Below are 22090 nucleotides of genomic sequence, written 5' to 3'. Positions count from 1 at the left end.
TCTGAGAGAGAGAGAGAGAGAAACTCTGTGGAAGTGTCGAAGGAATGAAAACTCTCATGCCATCATCATAATAATAATAAGAATAATACGCAGGCCACTCACTGTTTGCACGTTATATCGGTTCTCAATCGAGTTCTGTTTGGGGCAAGAAGAAAATTTGCTTGGTTTGGTTTTTAAGGCACCATTAAAATTGCTTTTCTTACACGTATTTTTCCTTTTGCAAATTTACAAGTTTTCAACAAATTGTCATTAATAATGTTTTTACATACACATACACATTAATTAGTAAAAATTCATTTGAAATTGTTGTTAATGTTGTTGTTTTGAGCTATTTTTACACACACATGCACATAATTAATTTATCCCTTATGTTACAAATAGTCCCATTTTCTATCCGCTGTTAACCCGTCAACGTGCGTTCTCCTCATTCTTTTTATTTACTTCCTTTTTTTTTATACTCATTCACGAAAGTGAAGTGGGTATATTGAGTTTTAGTATTTTTTTTGTATTTTGTTTTTAGTTTTATTAATTTGTTGTAACTTGCGCAAAAAATTTACTAAATATTTCAAATACAATTAAATACAAGTGTACATAATAATTAATTTAATATATATGTATATTTATATATAGATATATATATATATATAATTTATTTATATATAGATATACGGGTCTGCCTTCATTTAACGTTCATTCTTTGTTTTTTATTTATTTGTTGTTGTTTCAAAAATGATTGCTTCAAATTGTCATCAGCGAAATATTTGTCTCTAAAATCACGAAATAGTTTCGCTTGATATTTTTTCTCTTTTGCCTTTTTGTTTGCACATTTTGCTTGATCCTCAATTTGTTTTGCTCTCTTCTGCTTCGCTTCCTTTTTTTGCAGTTTTTTAGTTAATTAAATGTAGAGAGTGTATGTGTCTTAATTAATAATGAATTGTTCATTATTATAATTGTTTCTTTTTTTGTTTTTAGTTTTTATGCTAATAACAATTTTTCCTGTAATCAAGTTATGCTTCATAAGTGTTTTTTTTTTATTATTATTATTAGTATTATTATAATGCAAGAATATATTGTTGGGAATATACAAGAAATACGTCTGCTGATCAATGTATTTCTTCTCACAAAAATAATTGAATGCTTGAAATGTTTTTTCTTTGTTGTTTGTTTTAATTTCAATTCCATTTTCCATTCCACTCTAAATAATTGTTCAAATAATGTATGTATGTAGTTCTGGGATATGTTTTGCCTTTATATGTTTTTGTAGTTTGAATAATTAAATCTTTGCTGATGATTACATTAATTTTGCATTTAAATTGGTTTATTTTATGCTGTGGATATGTATGGGTGTTATTTATATATTCCTCTTCCCTCTTTTCCCTTTTATTTATGTGTGTATGTTAGTTGTTTTTCCTTCTCTTTTATGTATAATTAATTTGTATAATCAAAATTTGACACATTTTGGTTTGTCACAAATCTTTTGCGACAAATGTTTAGTATTTATTTTTGTTTTTCTTTTTTAGCTAGCTTACGGTTTGAGTTCTCGGCTACAGTCTAAACCTAACACACATTTCAATATGTATTTAATTATTATGCTTATGTGTATGCCGTGTGTGTGTGTGTTGGTATGTGTGGGTGTGTGTGCTTTGTAACTAAATTCTGTTATTATCGTGGCTAACAATTATTTAGTAATTGTAATTAACAAGCCACAGCTTTAACTCATTCTCTTTTTTTGCTTTTTGCTGCCCAGCCTAAAAGTTAACTAAATCCAAAAAAAATAATAAGAAAAATAATAATCATAATTAATGTAAGTTTAACATTGAAAATCAGTTTATTTTTTGATGTTTTGTCGTTTTGCGTATAAATTTAACAGCTAATAAAAATAAAATTATACTTTAATTGCAATATTAATAAGAATTAAATCCATTTTTCTCATTTTCCATGTAGCAGAAGTCTTTTTAATCGCCGCAAATGTGCTTAAGCAATATATGATTATAAATTTAAAATTTTGTCACTTAATTTTTATAGAAAATCCGAAAATTAAAAAAAAAAATAATGTAAACAAATTACACACATTGCAATATGTTATCTAACGAATATATAAATTTGGCTTCAAATGTTACGATCAGTTTTTTCTTTTTTGTTTTCGTTCTCGATCAACAAATTATAACTAATTTCGAAAAGGCTTTTAAAAATTTAAGTTTAATTTAATTTAATTAGATAATAGTTTCATTTTGTTTTTCTCTTTCCTTTATAATATGTAGTTTAATCAATAAACAGAATTAATTTTGTCCTTCAGTCTAAACATATTCAAAAATCACAAATACAATTTCGATAACAATTACAATAATAAAAATAATAAAATTAATAATTATTATATCAATTAATATATATGTATGTATAATGTAATGCTAATCGCCATATTTTTATGTTGTTTTCATTATTTTGTTTTTTGTTCTTTACCATGTAAATATCTAAACAACAAACATAAGAAATTTTCTGTGGAAATTAACTGTTCTTTTCTTTTCTTGTTTTGTCTTGTTTTTTTTTCTAATTTAATTTAGCTTTTGCTGTTTGGCCTTGGCGGGCTTGCTCTTCCATATTGTATGTATTTATTTATGTTTATTTTTGTTTTGCCTTACTTTGATGTAATTGTATTTATATATTTTTTTATTTTGTTTTGTTTTTTTTTTTTTGGTTATGCGCATGCACAATTAGTTGGCTTAAGATTTAACTGCATTTAGAAATTTGCTTTAATTTTTTGCTGCATTTTTGTTGGTTAATTAATTATTATTTTTATTTTATTTTTTGTTTTTTTCTGCTTTGTTGCATTTTGTCTTCATTTTGACTAAGCTTAGAATTAATTGCTGTTCTGTTCTTACTATGAGGGCGCAGCGCCCTGAAAACGGTTTAAACATAATGTTCATTTATATTTCATCTTCATCATCTTTAATTTTTGCATTTAAACTTAATAAAAAATATCATAATTAATAAGAATCAATGAATAAATATAACGTTTATGTATGCTTGTGTGTGTGTGTGTATGAGTGTGTGTAATGTGTTTATATGACGATTGATGCTTGTTTTTATGCTTATTCTTGTGATTTGACCCTGTCATATGATTTACTTTATGTTTTTATTTTGTTTTTGTTTTTCTTATTGCTTATAAAATAACATTTGACATTCGTTCCCAATATGCCGCACTCCGATGTTGGCTACGTTTGCTGCGGCTCCATTCGATCTCTATTTGCATTTTATTATTGTGTTTATATTATATTAATGTTTTTTGTTTTTTCTTAAATTTTTCTTTTAGATGTTTTGTTGTTGGTTGTAGTTGTTGTTGTTGTTGCTGCACTTAGTGTATGGGCGTTTTAACAATTGCACTGGGCGCAATATAATGATAACCAGGTATGGGCAGTCCAGCGGTCTCCATTGATATTCTGCAAGTTAAGATATACACATTAATAAAATATTGCCATTTAAATTTTAAAAAGTCATTATATAATATTATATTTAAATGTTAAATCTGATGATTTGGAAGATAAGCACTAAGCTTTCTTTCAATGCCTACTAAAATATCTTTGTCTTTACCCAATCTAATTCAGCTTTTGCTTAAATTTCAATAAAATATTCCTAAAATATAATGAAAATGTTTTTGTTTTAGTATATCTTCATTTTATTACAAACGCAGTTTTTCATTATAATTTTTATTGATTGCATATAAATATGTTTTGCTTGTTTTTCTTTAGCTAAGAATCGCGACTAAAGGTAAAAAGCGATTTGCTTTTAAAAATTGGTAAATGTGTGTGTATTTATTTTCTGATTTCATTATCATTTCCGTTCTTCTTCAATGTATGTACGCCATAAGAAGTCTAGTCTAGTAGTACATATACATTCAATAGAAGAATTTTTATCGCAATTTACTGGTTTTTATTTTTATTTAATTTATTTTTCGACTCCAGCTACTTTGTATAAATGTCGTATATACGAGTATGTATTTTAGGTGTATATATATTTAAATATAGGTTTGTATGTTATGTTTCGTATGTGTGTACATGATTTGGTTATAAAATCGTAAGCCCGCTTAGCTTAAAATAAATCTATTACAATTTGTGTCATTTGCACTTAGTAAATAATAAAAAATCCTTATATCGTATATGTATGTATATGTTTTGTGTAAAGAGGAGAGAAATTTCAATTTCCAAATACTTTTTTTATTCAACAATCATTTCACTTAATTTTCACCAATTTAAAAATATTTTGGTTTACAATACAATACGAAAAAATCATAATTACATGATAATAATAATAATATTAAGGGTAATAACAAATGTGCGATCGTATATTAAATACAATACAATAATTTAGAAAATATAAAATTATGACTTAAGAACAATTTGATGTGACTTCAAGTCCAATACATAATAATAACGTTTACCGTCTCGTTCTCTCATTGTTTTCTCTCTTTCTCTCTCTCTCTCTCTCTCTCTCTCTCTTTTTCCTTCTAAAAATTTCACGCTTAACAACATTTACGAGTCCATATACTATTCTCGTTGCCTACAGTTGGCTTCTAGATTTTTTAAGTGTGATTTCTATTCAAAAAGTTTTTTTTTTTTTTTTTTTGCAGTATTTTTAAGCTTTTGTACGCTCGTTTGCGTGGATTGCGTCAATTAGAGCGAATTGGTCCATAAAAGTCGTCGTGCCAAATTCTTTTGAGCACAATGCATTGGAATTTTTTTATTTTATTTTTAAAATAGTTCTTAATTTCCATTTTTCCATACAATTTTTGTTTGTTTATAAATTAAATTTTCGTAGAACTTCTTAAAGAAGTTTTCTGTTTCTCTCGACACATAGCTGAGAATGGGGAGCTTTATACTTAAGAGCTAGAGCGTAAAATACATTTAGAGCTTAGTTACTAATTGGATAATTAGAGAAAATATGAATAGCAATAATAGTTAATCGTAGAGATATATTGGAGAATGTATGTATAGAGGGTAATGGGGATTAGATGACATCGATTTGATATATGTTACAGTGAATGTTCATTAAGAGGAAAAGGTTCGAAGGAAAATATATGTATGTGCTTCTATAATGCTAAACCTGTGTTATCGATATTCGATAGTCAGCGATATTCACTCGGCTGCTCTGTCTCTGATGTCTAATTTGGCAAATTCTATATTTTATGTTCGTATGTCCGCTGTAACTACTACATATAAAATGGGAATAGGGCGCCAAAAGAACTATATATAACATCTAATAGAAGAAAGGGTCCTCACGCTGCATTACGCATTTCACTTGGTCAGAGTTTTCGATTACAATACTTGGGGCTAGTTTCATGATTTGTTGTTTGTTTCATTTCCTTGACTATATTCGATACACAAATTTGTTCAAGAGCTTGATCCAATCCAATATGGTGTATATATAATATATACTTATATATATATGCGTAATATTTGTTTTCAAAAAACATTGATAAATATATATATATGACAATTTATATATTGCCTGAACTACAAACTAATTTGGATACTGTTGCAATCGGGCTTTCAACTAGCTTATATCAAAATTGTCTTCAAATTGCAATTAGTTTTACAATCTTTTTTGAAATCTGTATTACTAGAGTAAAATTCTTCGAGAATTTGTAAACTCTAAAGCTGTCGCAACGCTATAATAAACGTATTAATAACTAGAAGAAGCTACCTCTAAAACTCGCACTAAATTAGCAAATTATTCTCCATTACTTATTTTTTTTTTTTTTTTGTGATTTTAGTTAATTTTTTTTTGCGCGACTATTTGGCCTACCCCTAGTAGGGATTGAACTTGTTGCGCGCCTTTTCCGACTCGACGCCTGCCTCGGCCTGATGCTGCCGGAAGCGCGAGGTCGCATAGTGACCCTTGGCACGGTTCACGCCCGTGGTCTGTACCGGCGGACCGCCGGGCGTGCTATTGCCATTGCTGCCCAGCGAGGTCAGGCTGAGCAGATCCAAGGCGCTTAGGTTGGATAGGGCGGTGAGTGCGCCCGGTTTGGTCAGCAGCTGCAAGGCGGAGGCTAATGGACTGCCGCCCAAAGCAGCAGCAGCAGCTGCTGCGGCTGTTGTTGTATTTATGCCCAAAGTTGCTGAGTTGTTGTTGTTGCTGCTGCTATTGTTGTTGTTGTTGTTGCTGCTGCTGTTCTGTGTGCCATTTGTGACATAATTGGCGGCGCTGTTGCTGCCATTGCTGCTGGCCGAGCTGTTGCTATTGTTGCTGCTGGCACTGTTGCTGCCGTTGACGTTCACATTGCTGTTGTTGCTGCTGCTGCTGCTGCTGTTGTTGTTGTTGCTGCTATTGCTGTTGTTGTTGTTGTTATTGAGCGACAAGCAACTGTTGCCATTGACACCGCCAGCAACGACTGCTGCTGCTGCGGCTGCTGCTGCCGCCGCCGCTGCTGCCGCTGCTGTTGTTGTTGTTGTCGTTGCTGTTGTAGCTGCTGCGCCACCGGCACCAGCAGCGGCAACACCACCAACAGCTGCCGCCAGCCCAGCAGCAGTGCCATTCTGTGCTGCCTGATCCTGAAGATTGGCCTTCTGCAGTTCAACGCTGTGGATGAGGTACACAGAGAGATAGATAGAGAGAGAAAGAAAGAGAAAGGAATTTATGGGATATTTTTGTTTTTTTCTTTTGTTTAAAACATTTTCTTTTTTTTGGTGATTTTGTGGAATTGAGTTGGTCATTTCTTTTAATTTTTTTTTTTTTTTTTTTTTTTTTTTTTTGAATTGCTTTAGTGTTTTGTTATGCAAAAAAGGTTAAGGAGGTTTTTGTGTGGAGGAACGGTACGGAGTTAACGGATAGATAGCAAAGCTCTAAAGAGAGCTTTTTTTGGGCGCTATGTTTTGGTTTGTTGATGGTTTGGGAGCGGCGTTCAAAAAATTATTATTTTTTTTTTTTTGTGGATATTAGGAGTAGAAAACTTGTTTGACTTGTTGTAGTTGTTGTTGGGCTTGGACCGAAAGAACAGTATTTAAAAGTTTTGCAGGATTATAAAAAACTTGATTTTTGGTGGGAATTTTGGTTAAGTTTAGTTTGTTGCGGGTTGGGGAGAGAGGAGCATAGTTTTTATATATATATTTTTTTTTTGGTAGAATATATATTTAGGTTGATGGGTTGAACTGCGGCTTCTTCATATATTTTTTATTTTATTTTTATTTTTTGTATTATTTTGAAGTACCAATTTGTTTTCAGTTCCAGTTGCGTTTAGATTTTGCGTGTGTGTGCGAGAGAGTGCGACGCGTGACGTTGTTTTAGTTGAGATGCTGTCCACTTAGCTCCTGCTCCTCCTCCTCCAAATCGACTGCTGAGCTGAGTTTATATCATATACATGGGTATACTAGATGCTAGGTTATATATATATATTTATATATAGAATTAAACGTTTGTTTTTGTTTATTTATTTAGTTTTGTTTTTAATAGATTTGTCTGTAAAACTAGAGTTTAGAGTTTAGCTGGTGCTGAATTGATTTGGATTATTGCTTGTTTTATTATATTGTCTATGTATGAAATTGTGCATTACATTTCAGTTGATTTCGGAACTACATAGATGAGACATAAGCAGTTAGGTGCTGTATGCGGGCTTACGACTTATACTTATAGAGTAGAGAGCAGAGAGTTCAATTGAGTACTGAGCTTAAGCTTAAGTTAACAAGAGTTTGAACGCGCTGCCCCAAAACTGCTCTATCAAAGAGAGATGACTGAGAGACCGAGACGACCGATACAACCGATACGACCGACGACCTCCTTAGACCTTGTTTTCTCACTTTGTCAATTTGCAAATCAATTCGACAAAATTTTCATTTAGACAACAAACATACATACAAATAAAGACACTCACATTCACAAATTTTGATTTCATATACATAGATAATTCTTTTTTTTTTTTTAATGCAATTCAAACTCACCTCATGTTGATTAAGTATTGGGCCAATGCCACAGAATCCGGATTACCGCTTATGGTGATGGTGCGATCGGTATTGCCGCCCTCGCGCTCCTCACAGTTGGAGATGCGTATCATTGCGCCGGAGATCTGACGTATTTCGGCAATTTTGGTGCCGCCCTTGCCAATGATGCAGCCAATCAAATCGTTCGAGACTGTCATCTCGTGCTGCTGCTGCTGTGCCCGATTCGCATTGGCCGTGCGCAGCTGCGAGCCAGCCAAGGCAGCCAGAGCTAAAGTAATTAATAATAATACACAAAAAGAAGAAGAAGAAAGTAAAAACAATTTCCATATACACATTCTGCATAAGGCCATTGTAATATATCTGGGACTTACCTGTGTGATTTATGCCACCGGTGCTGGCGGGCGTCATGCCGGCCAGGCCCAAGGCAGCCAAACTGGCCAACGGATTCTTGGCAACCTGTTGGAAAGGCAACTCGACATTAAAATCAAATCTGCTTCATTTTGTTATTATTATTATTATGTTCTTGATAGAGGAAGTAGTATATATATATAAGTATATTGAGAGAGATATGGGCACAGAATTAGTCTCATGTTTTGGTTTGGTTTTATTACACAACATTTTCTTTTGGTATAGTAGAGTATTAACTTGGCTGGGATAACACAACACAACGCGCGTACAGCTTTTGAAAAAACCAGCAAAAAAATCATAAAATAAATACAAATAAAACAAACTCAAACACAATGAAAATATAAAAGATTTAAATTAGTATACATGGAATATATATAAATATTTTCTATCAAAATTAAATGCATCAAAAGCAAAGCCAAAAAGAAAAAAATAAATAAATTTGGTTTACATTAGACAAATATTATTATTAACATTTTTTATACAGGTTAGAAAAAACTTGTGGAATTTATGTAAGAGTGTTATTCTGTACGAGTGTCTGTGTGTGTGTGTGTGTGTGTGTGTGTGTGCATGTGTTTGTTGGAGTTTAATTTGTTTGTGAAAGTCTATGAAAAGTTTATTTTGTGGCGATTGTTTTTAGTTTTTGTGTGGCAAATTCTAATCTTGAAAAGTTCTACGCTAAATACAGAAAGAGAGTATGGAAATATATTTATTTATATAATATATCTAATGAAACGTTTTGATTTTTTTGATACATTAATTGAGTAGTATATATACAAATGTGTTCATGAAAATAGTTTTGCTGCACTACACAAAATATGAAGCGATCGAAGTAAGTTTTCCATTGGAATTTAATAGAGCAGACTTTAAAGAGGTTTCTTTTTTTTCAATTTCTAAATCTTTTGCTTGGATTTAATTTGTTTAAAGAGATTAAATACTTAAATAGATGCATGAAAAACAACTTTCTATAGAAATATATATCAGTAAAAATATTCACAATACAGATGATCGTAGGTACTTAAAAAATGAATTTTTTAGTTGAAAAAAATTTATTAAAATTTTTCTCTTTATTTTATTCAAGACGAGTATTATTTTCATGAACACATTAAAATACTATAAAGGGGATCAACATACTGCAAAAGCTACTCAGAGTATAAAGAGTAAAGGTAGTAGAAACTTGAACTTGACTTCATACCTAAATATTTAAGTTATCAAATAATACCCTAAATATTTACTAATATAATAATTACAAAAGTATATTAATTTCTTTTCACTCTGGCCTATTCAATTTCCATTTGTCTCAAAGATTATTTGAATGACCTGTGCTGTGCTGTTTCTTTATATACAATTTGCCTGCATCCTGTATGAAATTACAGAGTCTGAATCCTTAACCCCATTCCATTCATAGCATCTAGGGCATAAAGAACCTAAAATTCTCAACTTCAACTTTTCAAAAACTTGCATATTCATAGGCATCGAGAGATTTGCATCCACAACACCTACAGCAAATAAATGCATGTACATATATGCATTATATATATACAACATATACGTCTATATATATGTATATATCTTTATGTATGTATACACATATATGTATATATATATGAGCAGGGTTGGGTTAGACACGCGCTTTTTAAATTAATCAAATCAAATGCAAAGTTTTGTAAATAATGAATGAATGAAAGTTGCACAGATATAACTACATACATACATATAAATATATATACATATATACAAATGCAACTAGGGGAAAATATAAACCAAAATAAAAACAAGAAAAAACTGAAGGGTAGAAAAATCATCAAATATTGAAATGAAATGTTTGTATATAAAGCTGTGTGTCTCTGAAATTTACATACATGTACATCATATATTTAGTATAGAAAAACTTTGTGTGTGTGGGTGTGTGTTTTTTAAATCAAATATTTATCTAATGCACAAACAAATGTAACATGCTCGATGCTTCCACTGTATGACGAATAAAAAAAAAAAAACAGCAATATTTTTTGCTTTTGCATTTCTCTTACAAATGGAAATGAACTTGCAACTCAATAACAAGAGGGAATTCGGCTGAGAGGCGGCGGCGGAGGCGGGTGCGGGTGCAGGGGCGTGGTCGGTCGTCATAGAAAGTAGCGTTTGGCATATTAAATAAACATATCTTGTTGCAGCGTACAAAAAAAGAGGAAACAAATGGAAGCAATTCACAAATGATACTGCAACCAAGTTTTGTGTCATCATAAAAATGCATTTGATGGGTTGTTCGGAGCACTCTCCCGAGTGGCGGGATTTTTAGTGTGGCTCAGCTAAAAGGGAAACAAAATGGGAGCAAAAAAACAAAAAAACAAAAAACAAACAAACAAAAAAAGAATAAGTAACCCACAACAACTTTGTGATCCAAGAGTTGCTTGGGGATGAGGCGCATATGGAGCATGGGGACACACATAACGTTAATGTTATGTCCTGACCACACAGTTGCTGCGACACGGGCATCGTAAAAGAAATGGCAGAGGTAGTAAAGGTACAACTACAGCAACACAAACTACATATGTATACAGAGAGAGAGAGAGAGAGAGGCTTGGCTGGCTGCTGGGTACTAGGGGTACTAGGGGGGGTAACACAACTACAGACTGTGTGTGTGTGTGGGTGGGTGGGGGTAGATGTACAGAGGAGGAGCAGGAGCATACATACACGGATAGACGGAGTAACAACAAACAGCAATGCACAAATACAACGATATAACAGAGGGCGGACAGGAGCTGCCAGGGGCGGGGGTTGATGTACAGCTAGAGGGTACATAGTTCAAATACAGCAACACATGCCAAAAAAGAATCAAATGCTGTCCCGGCTCGCAAGCTTCGACTTTTTCTCGAGATATGTATGTTTCATTTTCATTTTGATTTTGATTTGCTTTGTATTAGTTTTTTTTTTTTTAGCCAATTTAGTTTTCTTTGGAATTGTTGTTGTTGGTATTTGGTATTTGTTGTTGTATTTTCGGATCAATCAAAACTCACATCGGGCATTTGCTGTAGGTGATGGTGGTGTGCTGGTACCGCTCCTGGTAAATGTGCCCCCTTTAACAAAGGATCCGCTAAGCCTGAAATACCAGCATGTAGACCACCGGTAGCCAAAGCAAGTGGAAATACTGGACATGTCTAATAGTATTACATTTGTTTTAGAATTTGATTTTTTTTTTTGTGTTCGTGGAATTTGAAGGTAGTTTTTTTATTTCATTTATTGTTGTTGTTGTTGTTGTTTTGCAAAAGTTTTCAAAGAAGAAAAAAGTAGAAGAACAAAAATTGATTTACCAAACATAAATTTTGAGCTCAAATATCTGTTGTTGTTTTTTTTAAATATTTATATATAATTCAAATAGAAAGCTTTTTAAATATATATATATGTGAATATATATTTGGCTATAGTATTTTAGTTGGAAGCTTGCATAGATTCTCGTTCATTGGGACGGAGAAGAAGCTTTTGTGGGTCGGAGAGAGAGTGAACAAAAAAGTAGAGTGTGCAGAGTTTTGGTGTAAACGAAGGCAGTTCATGAATTAAGAATTTTGGTAATTTATTTCAAAGAAAAATAGGAAAACAAAATGTATTTATAATACAAATGATAAACACAACTGAGAGAACAAACTAACAGAGGAGTGGGTCTGAATACTGTTGCCAGATGGGTTTAGCAAACCGTGAATGGATACTAAGAGTACTTGATGAGCGAAGGTCAATAAGTTAGTCGCAGTTTAGTTGTCAATTGAGAACCCAAACATAATCATAAATTATTTAAGGCAAGCCTTTGCTCTTTGTGTACCTAATTGACAACCGCTGAACCGCGACTCTTGACTGGGATTATTCATTCAACACTACACGCCGCATTAAGCTAAAAACCAACACCGACAATAACCAAGGGCGGGTAAAGAGAGAGAGCGAGAGTGAGAGAGAAAGAGAGAGAGCGAGAGCGAGATATGGTATAACTATTTTGTTTGAATTATTGTTTTTGTTTGCGGACATTAATTGAATTTGAAGTGACAACAAAAACTTTTTGTTTAGTTTGCAAACTATATTTATTTGGCACAAAGTGGCTGGCGAGGGCTTAGAGGGGCTGTTGTTGTTGCTGTTGCTGCAAATTTTGGACGGGGGAATCGAAAGAAATATATACGATATAGATATATACTATATATATTTATACTTATATATTTTGTATATACGGACGAGAGTAGAGTTGAGTGATGTGAGGGCTCGGGCAGGACGATATTTGAATAGTATGTTGTTGCAGTTGCTAATTGAATTATTATTGTTGTTGTAGTTGTTGTTGTATTATGTTGAATGTTGCATAATATACGAATACACATACATACATACATATATGCAAGCATATACATATATATACATATGCATATTTATAACACCTCTAAGGTATCAGCATTTTATGGGCTGACACATAAATTATTCTAGCTGCTGTTGTTGTTGTTTTTGGTGATTAAAATTGTCTCGTAAATGGGATTTTGTTGTTTTGGCAAATGAACTTAACATTTTAATGTATCTGTATGCAAGTATTTACTACACAAAAATGAAGAGTATCAAGTTTTGTATATATATAAATATATATAAATGTATACCGAAAATAAACGTAGGATAAATAGAGTAAATTTTTGTTTTGGGTTGTTCAGTTGAAATATTTTTAGTAATTGTTTATCACTCAAAAGGTTTGTTGTGCTTCTTGTTTATGGGGTATATTTATATATATGTATATTATTATTATTAATTTTATTGTTTAATATATTATAGAGCTAGTGTAGTTTGAACATACTTCTCCACACGCTGCACGCGAGCCCTCGATTCGATTACAACACACACAGAGATACAGAGAGAGTAGAGAGAGTGACTGAGATAGATGAGAAACCCATTCTTTTTGGTTTGTGTGTGGTTGTGAGACTAGTGAAGCCCCCGCACAAAAACTCACTCGGTTGTAGAACCCTAAAACCAATGATTCCAAAAGTGCGGCCGCCCCCTTTTCCATAATAAAAAGGCAGACACGACGCACTTGACGAAATCGAGCCAGAGAGTGAGCGAGAGAGAGAGAGAGAGACACTCTCACATTACAAGCTCTTAACCTGAGAGAAGAGAGTGCGAAAGAAACTAAAAAAGAACACAAAAAAATTATGTAAAAATTTATTTAAAAATATTATTAGATATATTTATTAATCAATATTTTCATTTAGTTGCTGCTGTAAATGATTGAAATTAGTTCTTTGATTTTCGGAGGGGGCCACCTTTTGGAGATTTGAAAATTGACTGGGTTCAACAATACAAGAGATATAAATATGAGAATATGAGCGCAAAGAAACGGTAATCGACTGGGTGGAATAAGTGGACAAAGAGCAACCACAGTTGGACAGAATCCAACTGAGGACTCTGCGGGGCATTTCAGAGAACTGCGATGAGAGTGGGTTACAAGTCGGTTCGGCTCTAGACAGCTGCCAAGGTTCAAGGGATTGTTCGATAAAAGTTTGTGGATAACAAAGATAGAGATAGAGAGAGAAAGAGAGAGGTGCAAATAATAAAAAGGTATTCTAAACGAGCATTGGATTATAATTATAATTAGAGTGGATGAACAAACTAAAGACTCTTGTTTTATACACAAAGATAGGCAAAGAGAGAGAGAGAGAGAGAGAGAGAGAGAGAGAAATGTACATAAAATCAATTGAGTTAAGAGTTGAGGCAAACGGTTTTGTTTCTTGACGCGCATAGTGGTAGGTAAACCAAAGTAGTTATAATAGCCAAAAAGAATAAATTATATATAGATAATATAGACAACAAAAATGTTATTTAGCTTATGAAAAGAATGGCAATATAAAAGTAAATGAATATTGGATTACGATGTATTTGGCGACAGTTAAAATATATAGAAATTAAGATAGATATATAGAAAGATTCGGCAGTAACTAGCTTTAGAATGCGGCGTTATATTTGATCAGTTCGAATCGATCGTACATGACGGCTTAGACTAAGCAAATAAATACATAATTATAGGCACTGTTTCACCTACCTCTTGTGTGGGCACCGCATAATTGCCCTGTATGGTAAAGGCCTGTCCGTTGGCCAAGATAACTGGTCCAGTTACTTGCGGCTTTGGTCGATACGGTATGGTAGCACCGCGTGGCGGGGACTGTAAAGGAGAAAATAGATTAGTTTAGTTTCACTACTTCTTAAAAGCGCAAAGAATTATTTGTGCATCTATCTGGCCATAGATGGCGCCACTTGTCGCCCTATGCCCACAATAAAATGAGAATGTGACTAATTTCTTGATTAGATTACAAGATTTCAATTGATTTGCCATCACTTGGAATTATCGCAAATGAATTTTAGTCCTACCCGCCCATAGATGGCGCCATCTGTCACTTTATTCACTTTAGCTTTGGCCAACTTACCTCCAACATGACAAGACATATCTGATAGATGCATTGAGTTATCTGCTCAGCACTGCCACTCAGGGTAACCGCACGCTCCGTGGAGTTTGGCAACATTTCGCTGGCCACCTGTATGGAGCAGCCTGTGGTTTGGCGTATTTCCTTAATCTTTGAGCCGCTCTTGCCTGCATGTCGCAGCGCAGGCACACAAAGAAAGAGAGAGAGAAAGAGAGTGAGCAATTTCACATTTCGATTCTATATACATATTTAATTGTCTAATCTATCTATACACACCAATTAACGATCCACATTGACTGGCGGGCACAATCAATCGAATGGGTATTTGAGTTTTACCAACTTTGCCAACATCATTGAACTGCGAGCACCACTGAAACGGGTTTCAAGTTAGTAATGTGAAGCGTGAGCTTATTTCAAGAATTGAGTACAACAAACACTATTCTGCCAAACTGACTTTCTCTAGCCAAACTGCGATTGTTTGGCCGCACTCTCATATATGTATGTATACTCTCTATTCACTTTAGATATATCGTGTTTGTTGTATCAATTATTGTGTGTGTTATGCAATCGACTGTGAGGCTGGGCAGCCGTTTCAATCTAGCGCACACATACCTCTTCAAATTTCTTTGTAATTAGCGTAAATGCCGAGAAGATTGCATTTGTTGTGCCAGATACCGTTACAATGCGTTCCGGGCATGAGCCATCCGAAATGTTAATTTTGGCACCAGACTGTAAAGATTTATAGGCGGTTAGATAAAAATAATGTAGTGTTTTTTTTTTTTTTTTATTATCTATGCTTACCTCTTCGCGAAATCTGTTGACAATTTCACCCTTTTTACCAATAATACTACCAACTTCCTGTAACGAGAGAGAACAAATTTATTGTATTAGTAAAAGAAAACGTGAATTTAAAAAATATATATAATCCACAAAATCAAAGGCTTTTTTTTTTACTATATACATATGCTAAAAGCTTATATATTGATATATATTTAAATATTCTGAATTGTCATGCATTTTTTATTTTATTAGTATATAATTTATTATTATACTATATTTTATTATATTATTATATATTATTTTGATTATTATTGTTACTATATATATTTTATATTAATATTGTTGGGTATTACAAAGGCCCTACTATCTTCTAAAATTATATATTAAACTTTGTTATATTTTTTGAATCAAAACAAATTAAAATCTAGTTATAAAATAATAAATAAATAAGTTTCTTTATAACCTACGTTTCTGTATTTTTATTTTAAATATTATTTTTTTTTCATATTATTTATTAATTTATTATTATTTTTTTAATATTACTCATTCATTATTATTTTTTTATTACTCATTTCTTATTATTACACATTTATTATTTTCTATTATTATTATTTTTTTTATTACTAATTTTTTTATTATTATTATTATTATTTATTTTTATTATTTTTTATTATTATTTTTTATTATTTTCTTTATTATTATTTTTATTATTATTATTTTTTTATTATTATTTTTTTATTTTTATTTTTATTTTTATTTTATTTTTATTTTTTATTTTTATTTATTATTATTATTTTTATTATTATTATTTTTATTATTATTTTTTTTATTATTACTCATTTATTATTATTATTTTCTTATTATTATTATTTTTATTAATTTATTATCTCTACTTGATAGAGTGCTACACAAGACTCTCCATAACTTGGTTCAGCTCACATATGTTTTTCAGTTTACTTCGTTTTCTATTTGGTTTTGCCAGCAACTGCTTCAGCGATGTGCAAATTCGATTAAATATTAAGTGATATTATAGCATGTGTAAATGTATGCGTGTATACCACTCTCGCTCTCTCTATATAGTGGGCTATATATCTCTCTCTCTCTTTCAGTGTGTGTAACTACTTTTGCATATTTAAGTGACACAGAAAGCGATTCACATGCAAACCAAAACCAGAGCTCCAATCGTGGCCCCTTGTCGCCCCCTTCCCTCAACCCCTCCCCCTCCACCGCACACGTACAGAAATTGACGTTCGTAATGAAATTTGCGGGCAACGCGTTTTACGCGTTTTAATTGATTGTAAATATATGGCATAGCCGCAAGGGTGTACACACACACACACACATGCACATATATATCTGTATATCTATGTGTGAATGCATCTATGGAGCAGCACTTCACTCTGGTCTAATTGGCCGTCCTGCAAAAGTATTGAAACAATTTTGCTACTCACTGAAACTTGAACAAGTTGCGCACACAGCAATCAATAACTGCAAAAATATATATATATACATACATACATATAGAAAAATAAATAACCACACAACAAGAAAAATAACAGAATATCGAGAAATAAATCACATTAATTACACAGCAGCTGTCAACTCCACTCGTGTATCTATGGGAACGTGCTGGAAATTTTCAACTTTGCCGAAAATATTCCTGTTTGATTTTTTCTTTATCTCGCTTGCGTTTTGTTTAAAGGCATTTATTAAAAATGCATTTTAATTGGAATTTAAGCCAGAATACGCCTGATTGACATTTATATCATTCTCATTTTTAAATATCAATTAAAATTGCACTGACAATTCCATTCGAAGCGAGGCATCACGGCTCAGCCAGCAAGCGATTTGGGCCAATTAAAATAATTTTAGACTGTTCTATGACAGTTTACTAATTAATATCGGAATGCCATTAATCTTGCAAATTAAACGTCAATATATTGAGAGAACGACGCACTTGATGTGAAATGCAACCGATTAGCATTAGGCAAATATTCGATTAATGCAAATGCCAATTCAACGGCCCATTGACTATGTCTAATGAGGTTTACTGAGCATTACGAGAGGCTTGAGAGGTAGAGCAATGCAGGTTTAGCAAGATTGGGACTAGGGCTTGCGGGAATGCGTATATTATAATGTAAGTCTAGTATATTAAATAATCAATGACAATTATGAAATATCAGTGACAGTATTATTCATTTATTTTAAACAATAAATATTAATAAATATATAGTAAAATATATACTAGGTATGAAATGAGTACTCATTTTCATTATTATTTATTATTATTTTTTTAATATTAAGTTTTTGTAATTTTCATATTTTTTTTTTTTTTTATATTCGTAAACTAACATTTTTTATTCTTTCGGAAAGCTATCAATACAATTAAATGCAATAATTTCCGACACAAAATAATATTTAAGCCATTTTTGTTCGCACTTTAAGGATTTAGTACAACAATCTGTGTTAACCTTCAAACAGTGCAGTTTATGCGGCTGTCGCAAAGTTTATCTCAATATCTAAAAGCCTATCCATGGTCACGCACACACACACACACAGGTACATATCTATACATGCTTAGACAATGCAAGGTATAAGTATTTTGGGCATTTTGCCAGTCTGTCACAAAATGCTGAAGCAAAAGCAATATAAGTATGATATTGTACCGCTTCTTCCCTACTCCACCCCTCTCTCTTCCACCTTAGCCAACTCAACTGAATCTATGCAAAAATTGTACTTGTCTTGGCTTTTGTCGCTGCTGGGGCTTTGCTTTGCTTTTGTGGGCCATTTTGCATTTTGGCATTTTTGCCAGCTACTTGTGCACATTCATATATAATATTTATGCCCATGGTGGTGCTAGGCTAAATGGCCGAAATATTTATTAGACACAAATGTCAGAAGGAATTGCCATAATTATTAGCATGATTATGGGTCTATGCGTTTATTGCGTTCTTATGCTTGTCTGCACTCAAGACAAATTTTGACGGCGCTCGATAATTTATGGGAAGCCTTCTCTGGCAATAGGCATTCAAGCACACACAGACACACGCACACACACACATACACGCACAAAGTATATTTCTCATATTTGAAGTAGCCTAAGCCAATGGCTATTAAGTTTGATGTGCTGCTCATTAGCGACGGATGCTCATCATCATTAATACGCTCTGGTCAAAATGCGGCCATTACCTCCGCATTCACCTCCCCCTTCGGCAACCGCTTCCGCCCCTCCGCCCACACTGTAAGCTTTTTCCTTCTGCCTCAGTCTGCTGCATATCAATTGCCATTTGCGGCTTAGAAGCTTACGCAATTTGCATAAATCTGTATGGGTCAAGCGATCAGCTTTAGACATTTCATATTCGTGCACACAATACACACACACAAACACACACACACTTGCATATAGATGAAATCTCTGCACTTTCACTTGATTGCATTTTGCAACTGCTGCTCCTTTTGCTAAATGCCCGACAAATTTCTCCACAAAGTACACCACACCACACAGCACCACTCCGCACCACACAGACAGCAAGCAGCAACAGCAACAACCACAACATTTTACATGCCAGCAATTAAATGCTAAAATTTTGCACTTCCAACTTTTGCAAGCAACCCATGCATCGATTTGTATGCAAAAATTCACTTTTGCGCTTGCGAATTCAAAATTTTGCATGTCATTTCATGTTTTTGTTGTCGTCATGTGTGTGTGTGCGTGTGTGTCTCTCCATGTATGTGTGTGTGCTATAAAATATGCATGGAAGAAGTGGCTAAAAACGAAACATTGTGCACATTTCTGTGGTCCACTATATGCATTCACACACACACACGCACACACATACACGTGGACTTCAGCTTACCCAGCTTCGAACAAAAGATGCAGAATTTTGTATATGTTTATCGATTGCTTGCAAATATTTTGAACAGAAATTTATTCAGTCGGAAATATGTATAAAAAAAACACACATACACAAATGGTAAACCGAACTGCAAATGTATATCATTTTAATTTATTTTTTAATTACTTAAAATGACTTTAATACACTTCGGCTACAGTATAATGTGTATTAGAATATCCATTGAAATTATCAAGAAAGGAAAGTGGTTTTCAAAGCATTTGTATAGGAGATTTTTGAATTGCATTTTAATTATAGTTAAAGCTTAATGAGCTGAAAACTAGCAAATGAAACGATTTTCAAAGCCATAAATTAGCAATGAAATAAATATTAAATTTAGATGTTTAGAATACATTTTTATGATATATTATTTTATATATTTATTTATATTTATGATATATTATTTTATTTATTTATTTATATTTATGATATATTATTTTATATATTTATGATATATTATTTTATATATTTATTTATATTTTTACATAATATATTAATTATAGATATTTATTTATAGTTTATTATATTATATTTGTAGTTTATATAGTTTATTGCATAGATCTTTAAACATTTTAAATATATTTATTTAATTATGTATAAAATGTAATTTTTTTTTTATCAATATTTTTAATTTAATCTATAAAAAAAAGCTTAAAAATTAATTCCAAATATGATTTCCATAAGCGATTTGCATCATAATCAAATATATATATATTTACAAATGCTTAGTAAAACTTTGAATATTATGAAAATCATAGCAGTTTTTAATTTTATATAAATATAAAATATTTCCATTTACTGATTAAGGTATTGAGTGCCCTATCAGTGCCTCTCTCTACATGCATTTCGACATTTATTTTCAGGCAATTAGTAATGCTTGGAAAGAGACGAAAGGCAACTGTTGTTGCTGTTACTGTTATTTTAATCAAATTAAAAATGCGACCTGCTGCGACTTGTGAAAAATTGTAATAGCTTGCTTGCAGCTGCTGGTGTTCTTGTTATTGTTGTTGTTGTTGTTGTTGCATTGCCCTTGCAAATTGTAAATTATTTAATTGTACAGTTTGCACTTTTCTGTTTTCATTTCAAGTGCCAGGAGCAGTCGCTGAAACAAGCAGCAGGGGCGACAAATGCGCAGCATGATTTATTAAAACAGCAAAGGAAAAAAAATTATATATATATATGTATATGTATGTGTATATCGGAAAAGGGCAAGAGAGGTGGGGACCAACGCGTTGCACACACATGTGTGCACCAGCAGCAGCAGTAGTTTTTCGTGCAACAAGCTGTGCACACACACACACACACACACACACACACATGCACATATGTTGCCAGTACATTTGTACATTTGCGCCTCGGCCCCTGCATGCAGCAGTTGTCACATTGCATTTTCCAACATTTTGTTGCACAGTGTTTTCATTTTGTCTTGCAATTTTTCTTGAACGGTCTCCATAAATGGTTCTCACGGTTGGGCAATTGTTTTTTATTTATTTTTTATTTTTTTTGTACTTTACTACAACATGCAATGCATTTATTAAAGTTTTTTTTTTTTTTTTTGTTTCGTTCATTTTGGTAAATATTTAAAAAAATTTTCAACGTAGAGAAACAATTTTAAAGCTGCCACCAACGCAGCAGCAGAAATTTTGCACGCTCAGCATGATTGCCAGATAACTACAACTATATATGTATATACATATAGTACATATATGTACATATATTTATGTATATCTGCACATACATATCTCTATATTGTTTTGCTCTGTGTCTAAGCCGCCTGTATTTCGTCTGCTTCTTCCTTCTTCTCTTCTTCTACTTGTTCTTTCTGCTGCTCTACTAACATCAAAATTGTATGTGGTGGCTTGGCGCTCTTTGTTTCTTTTGTTGCGGCACAATTAGCACCGTCCATTCTTTAGACTTAATGCGTTTCATTCTAGTGCTTGTTGTTGTTGTTGCTAATTCTTCTTCTTGTTCAGTGTTATTAAAGTCTCTTCTTCTACGTTGTTTTGGCCACATGCTTTACCAGCTAGCCAGCCAAGCAGCCAACCAGGCAGCTGGCTGGTCGTGTGATAAATGGGCTATCAAAATGTTGCGCTCCCTTGAGAATATTAGACAATCTGTTCTGTTCTGCTCAGTTCTGTTCAAGTTTTGTTAGTTTGTCTGGCCTCCAGCTTAATAATAGGTGGGTAATAATTAGGCACTGTAATTGTCGCTGGAAGGTGAACAAAGCTGTTTGTTTGTTGCTGTTGCGAAATGTTTAGCCAAGCTAAATAGCACAGTTAGATCGTTAAAGCCAAGAAACAAAAACAAAAACGAAGAAATCTGTTGCAAGAAATTTCTTTAAACTTAATTCGTTTTTGACTTGGTCAGTAGAATAAATAAATAAATATATATTTAAAACTTTCTTTAATTGAAGAATAAAGATAATTTAAAATGCTGTCTTTAATTTGGCTTCAAGCTTTGGGATCATAAAGTAATGAATTATTGTTATTTATAAAATTTAAAAAATAATAATAGAAAAATAAATAAATAAATAAAAAATATATATAAATAAATCAAAAATATATAAAAATAAATAAGAAATATATATAAATACATAAAATATATATAAATAAATAAAAAACTAAATTAGTTTTAAAAAATTAATAAAAAATAA

General features: G+C 32.4%; 1 protein-coding gene across 8 annotated transcripts in view; it reads right to left on the bottom strand.

Moving 5' to 3' along the window:
• Positions 1-489: 489 nt before the first annotated feature.
• mub (poly(rC)-binding protein mub) overlaps positions 490-22090 on the bottom strand; it is a 71901-nt gene continuing 50300 nt past the window's right edge. For 2 of the 8 annotated variants that reach the window (XM_089260340.1, XM_089260339.1), the window contains 9 exons: positions 15566-15622; positions 15377-15493; positions 15041-15134; positions 14768-14931; positions 14386-14505; positions 11351-11491; positions 8303-8387; positions 7932-8199; positions 5585-6576 (listed from right to left, as the gene is read on the bottom strand). In XM_089260340.1, coding sequence (XP_089116466.1) covers positions 5802-6576; positions 7932-8199; positions 8303-8387; positions 11351-11491; positions 14386-14505; positions 14768-14931; positions 15041-15134; positions 15377-15493; positions 15566-15622 — 1821 coding nt within the window. In that variant the 3' untranslated portion in view covers positions 5585-5801. Of the gene's footprint in view, positions 3438-5584; positions 6577-7931; positions 8200-8302; positions 8388-11350; positions 11492-14385; positions 14506-14767; positions 14932-15040; positions 15135-15376; positions 15494-15565; positions 15623-22090 lie in introns of those variants that run through there. The other 6 variants (XM_018100710.3, XM_089260341.1, XM_018100711.3 and 3 more) reach the window with 6 other exon arrangements.

This window comes from Drosophila navojoa, chromosome 4 (genome assembly GCF_054131105.1).
Source record: "Drosophila navojoa isolate 15081-1374.11 chromosome 4, UAZ_NAV_1.0, whole genome shotgun sequence".
NCBI classification, from domain to species: domain Eukaryota; kingdom Metazoa; phylum Arthropoda; class Insecta; order Diptera; family Drosophilidae; genus Drosophila; species Drosophila navojoa.
Note: the sequence above shows the minus strand (reverse complement) of the source record. Positions and strands in the feature narration are given on the sequence as shown.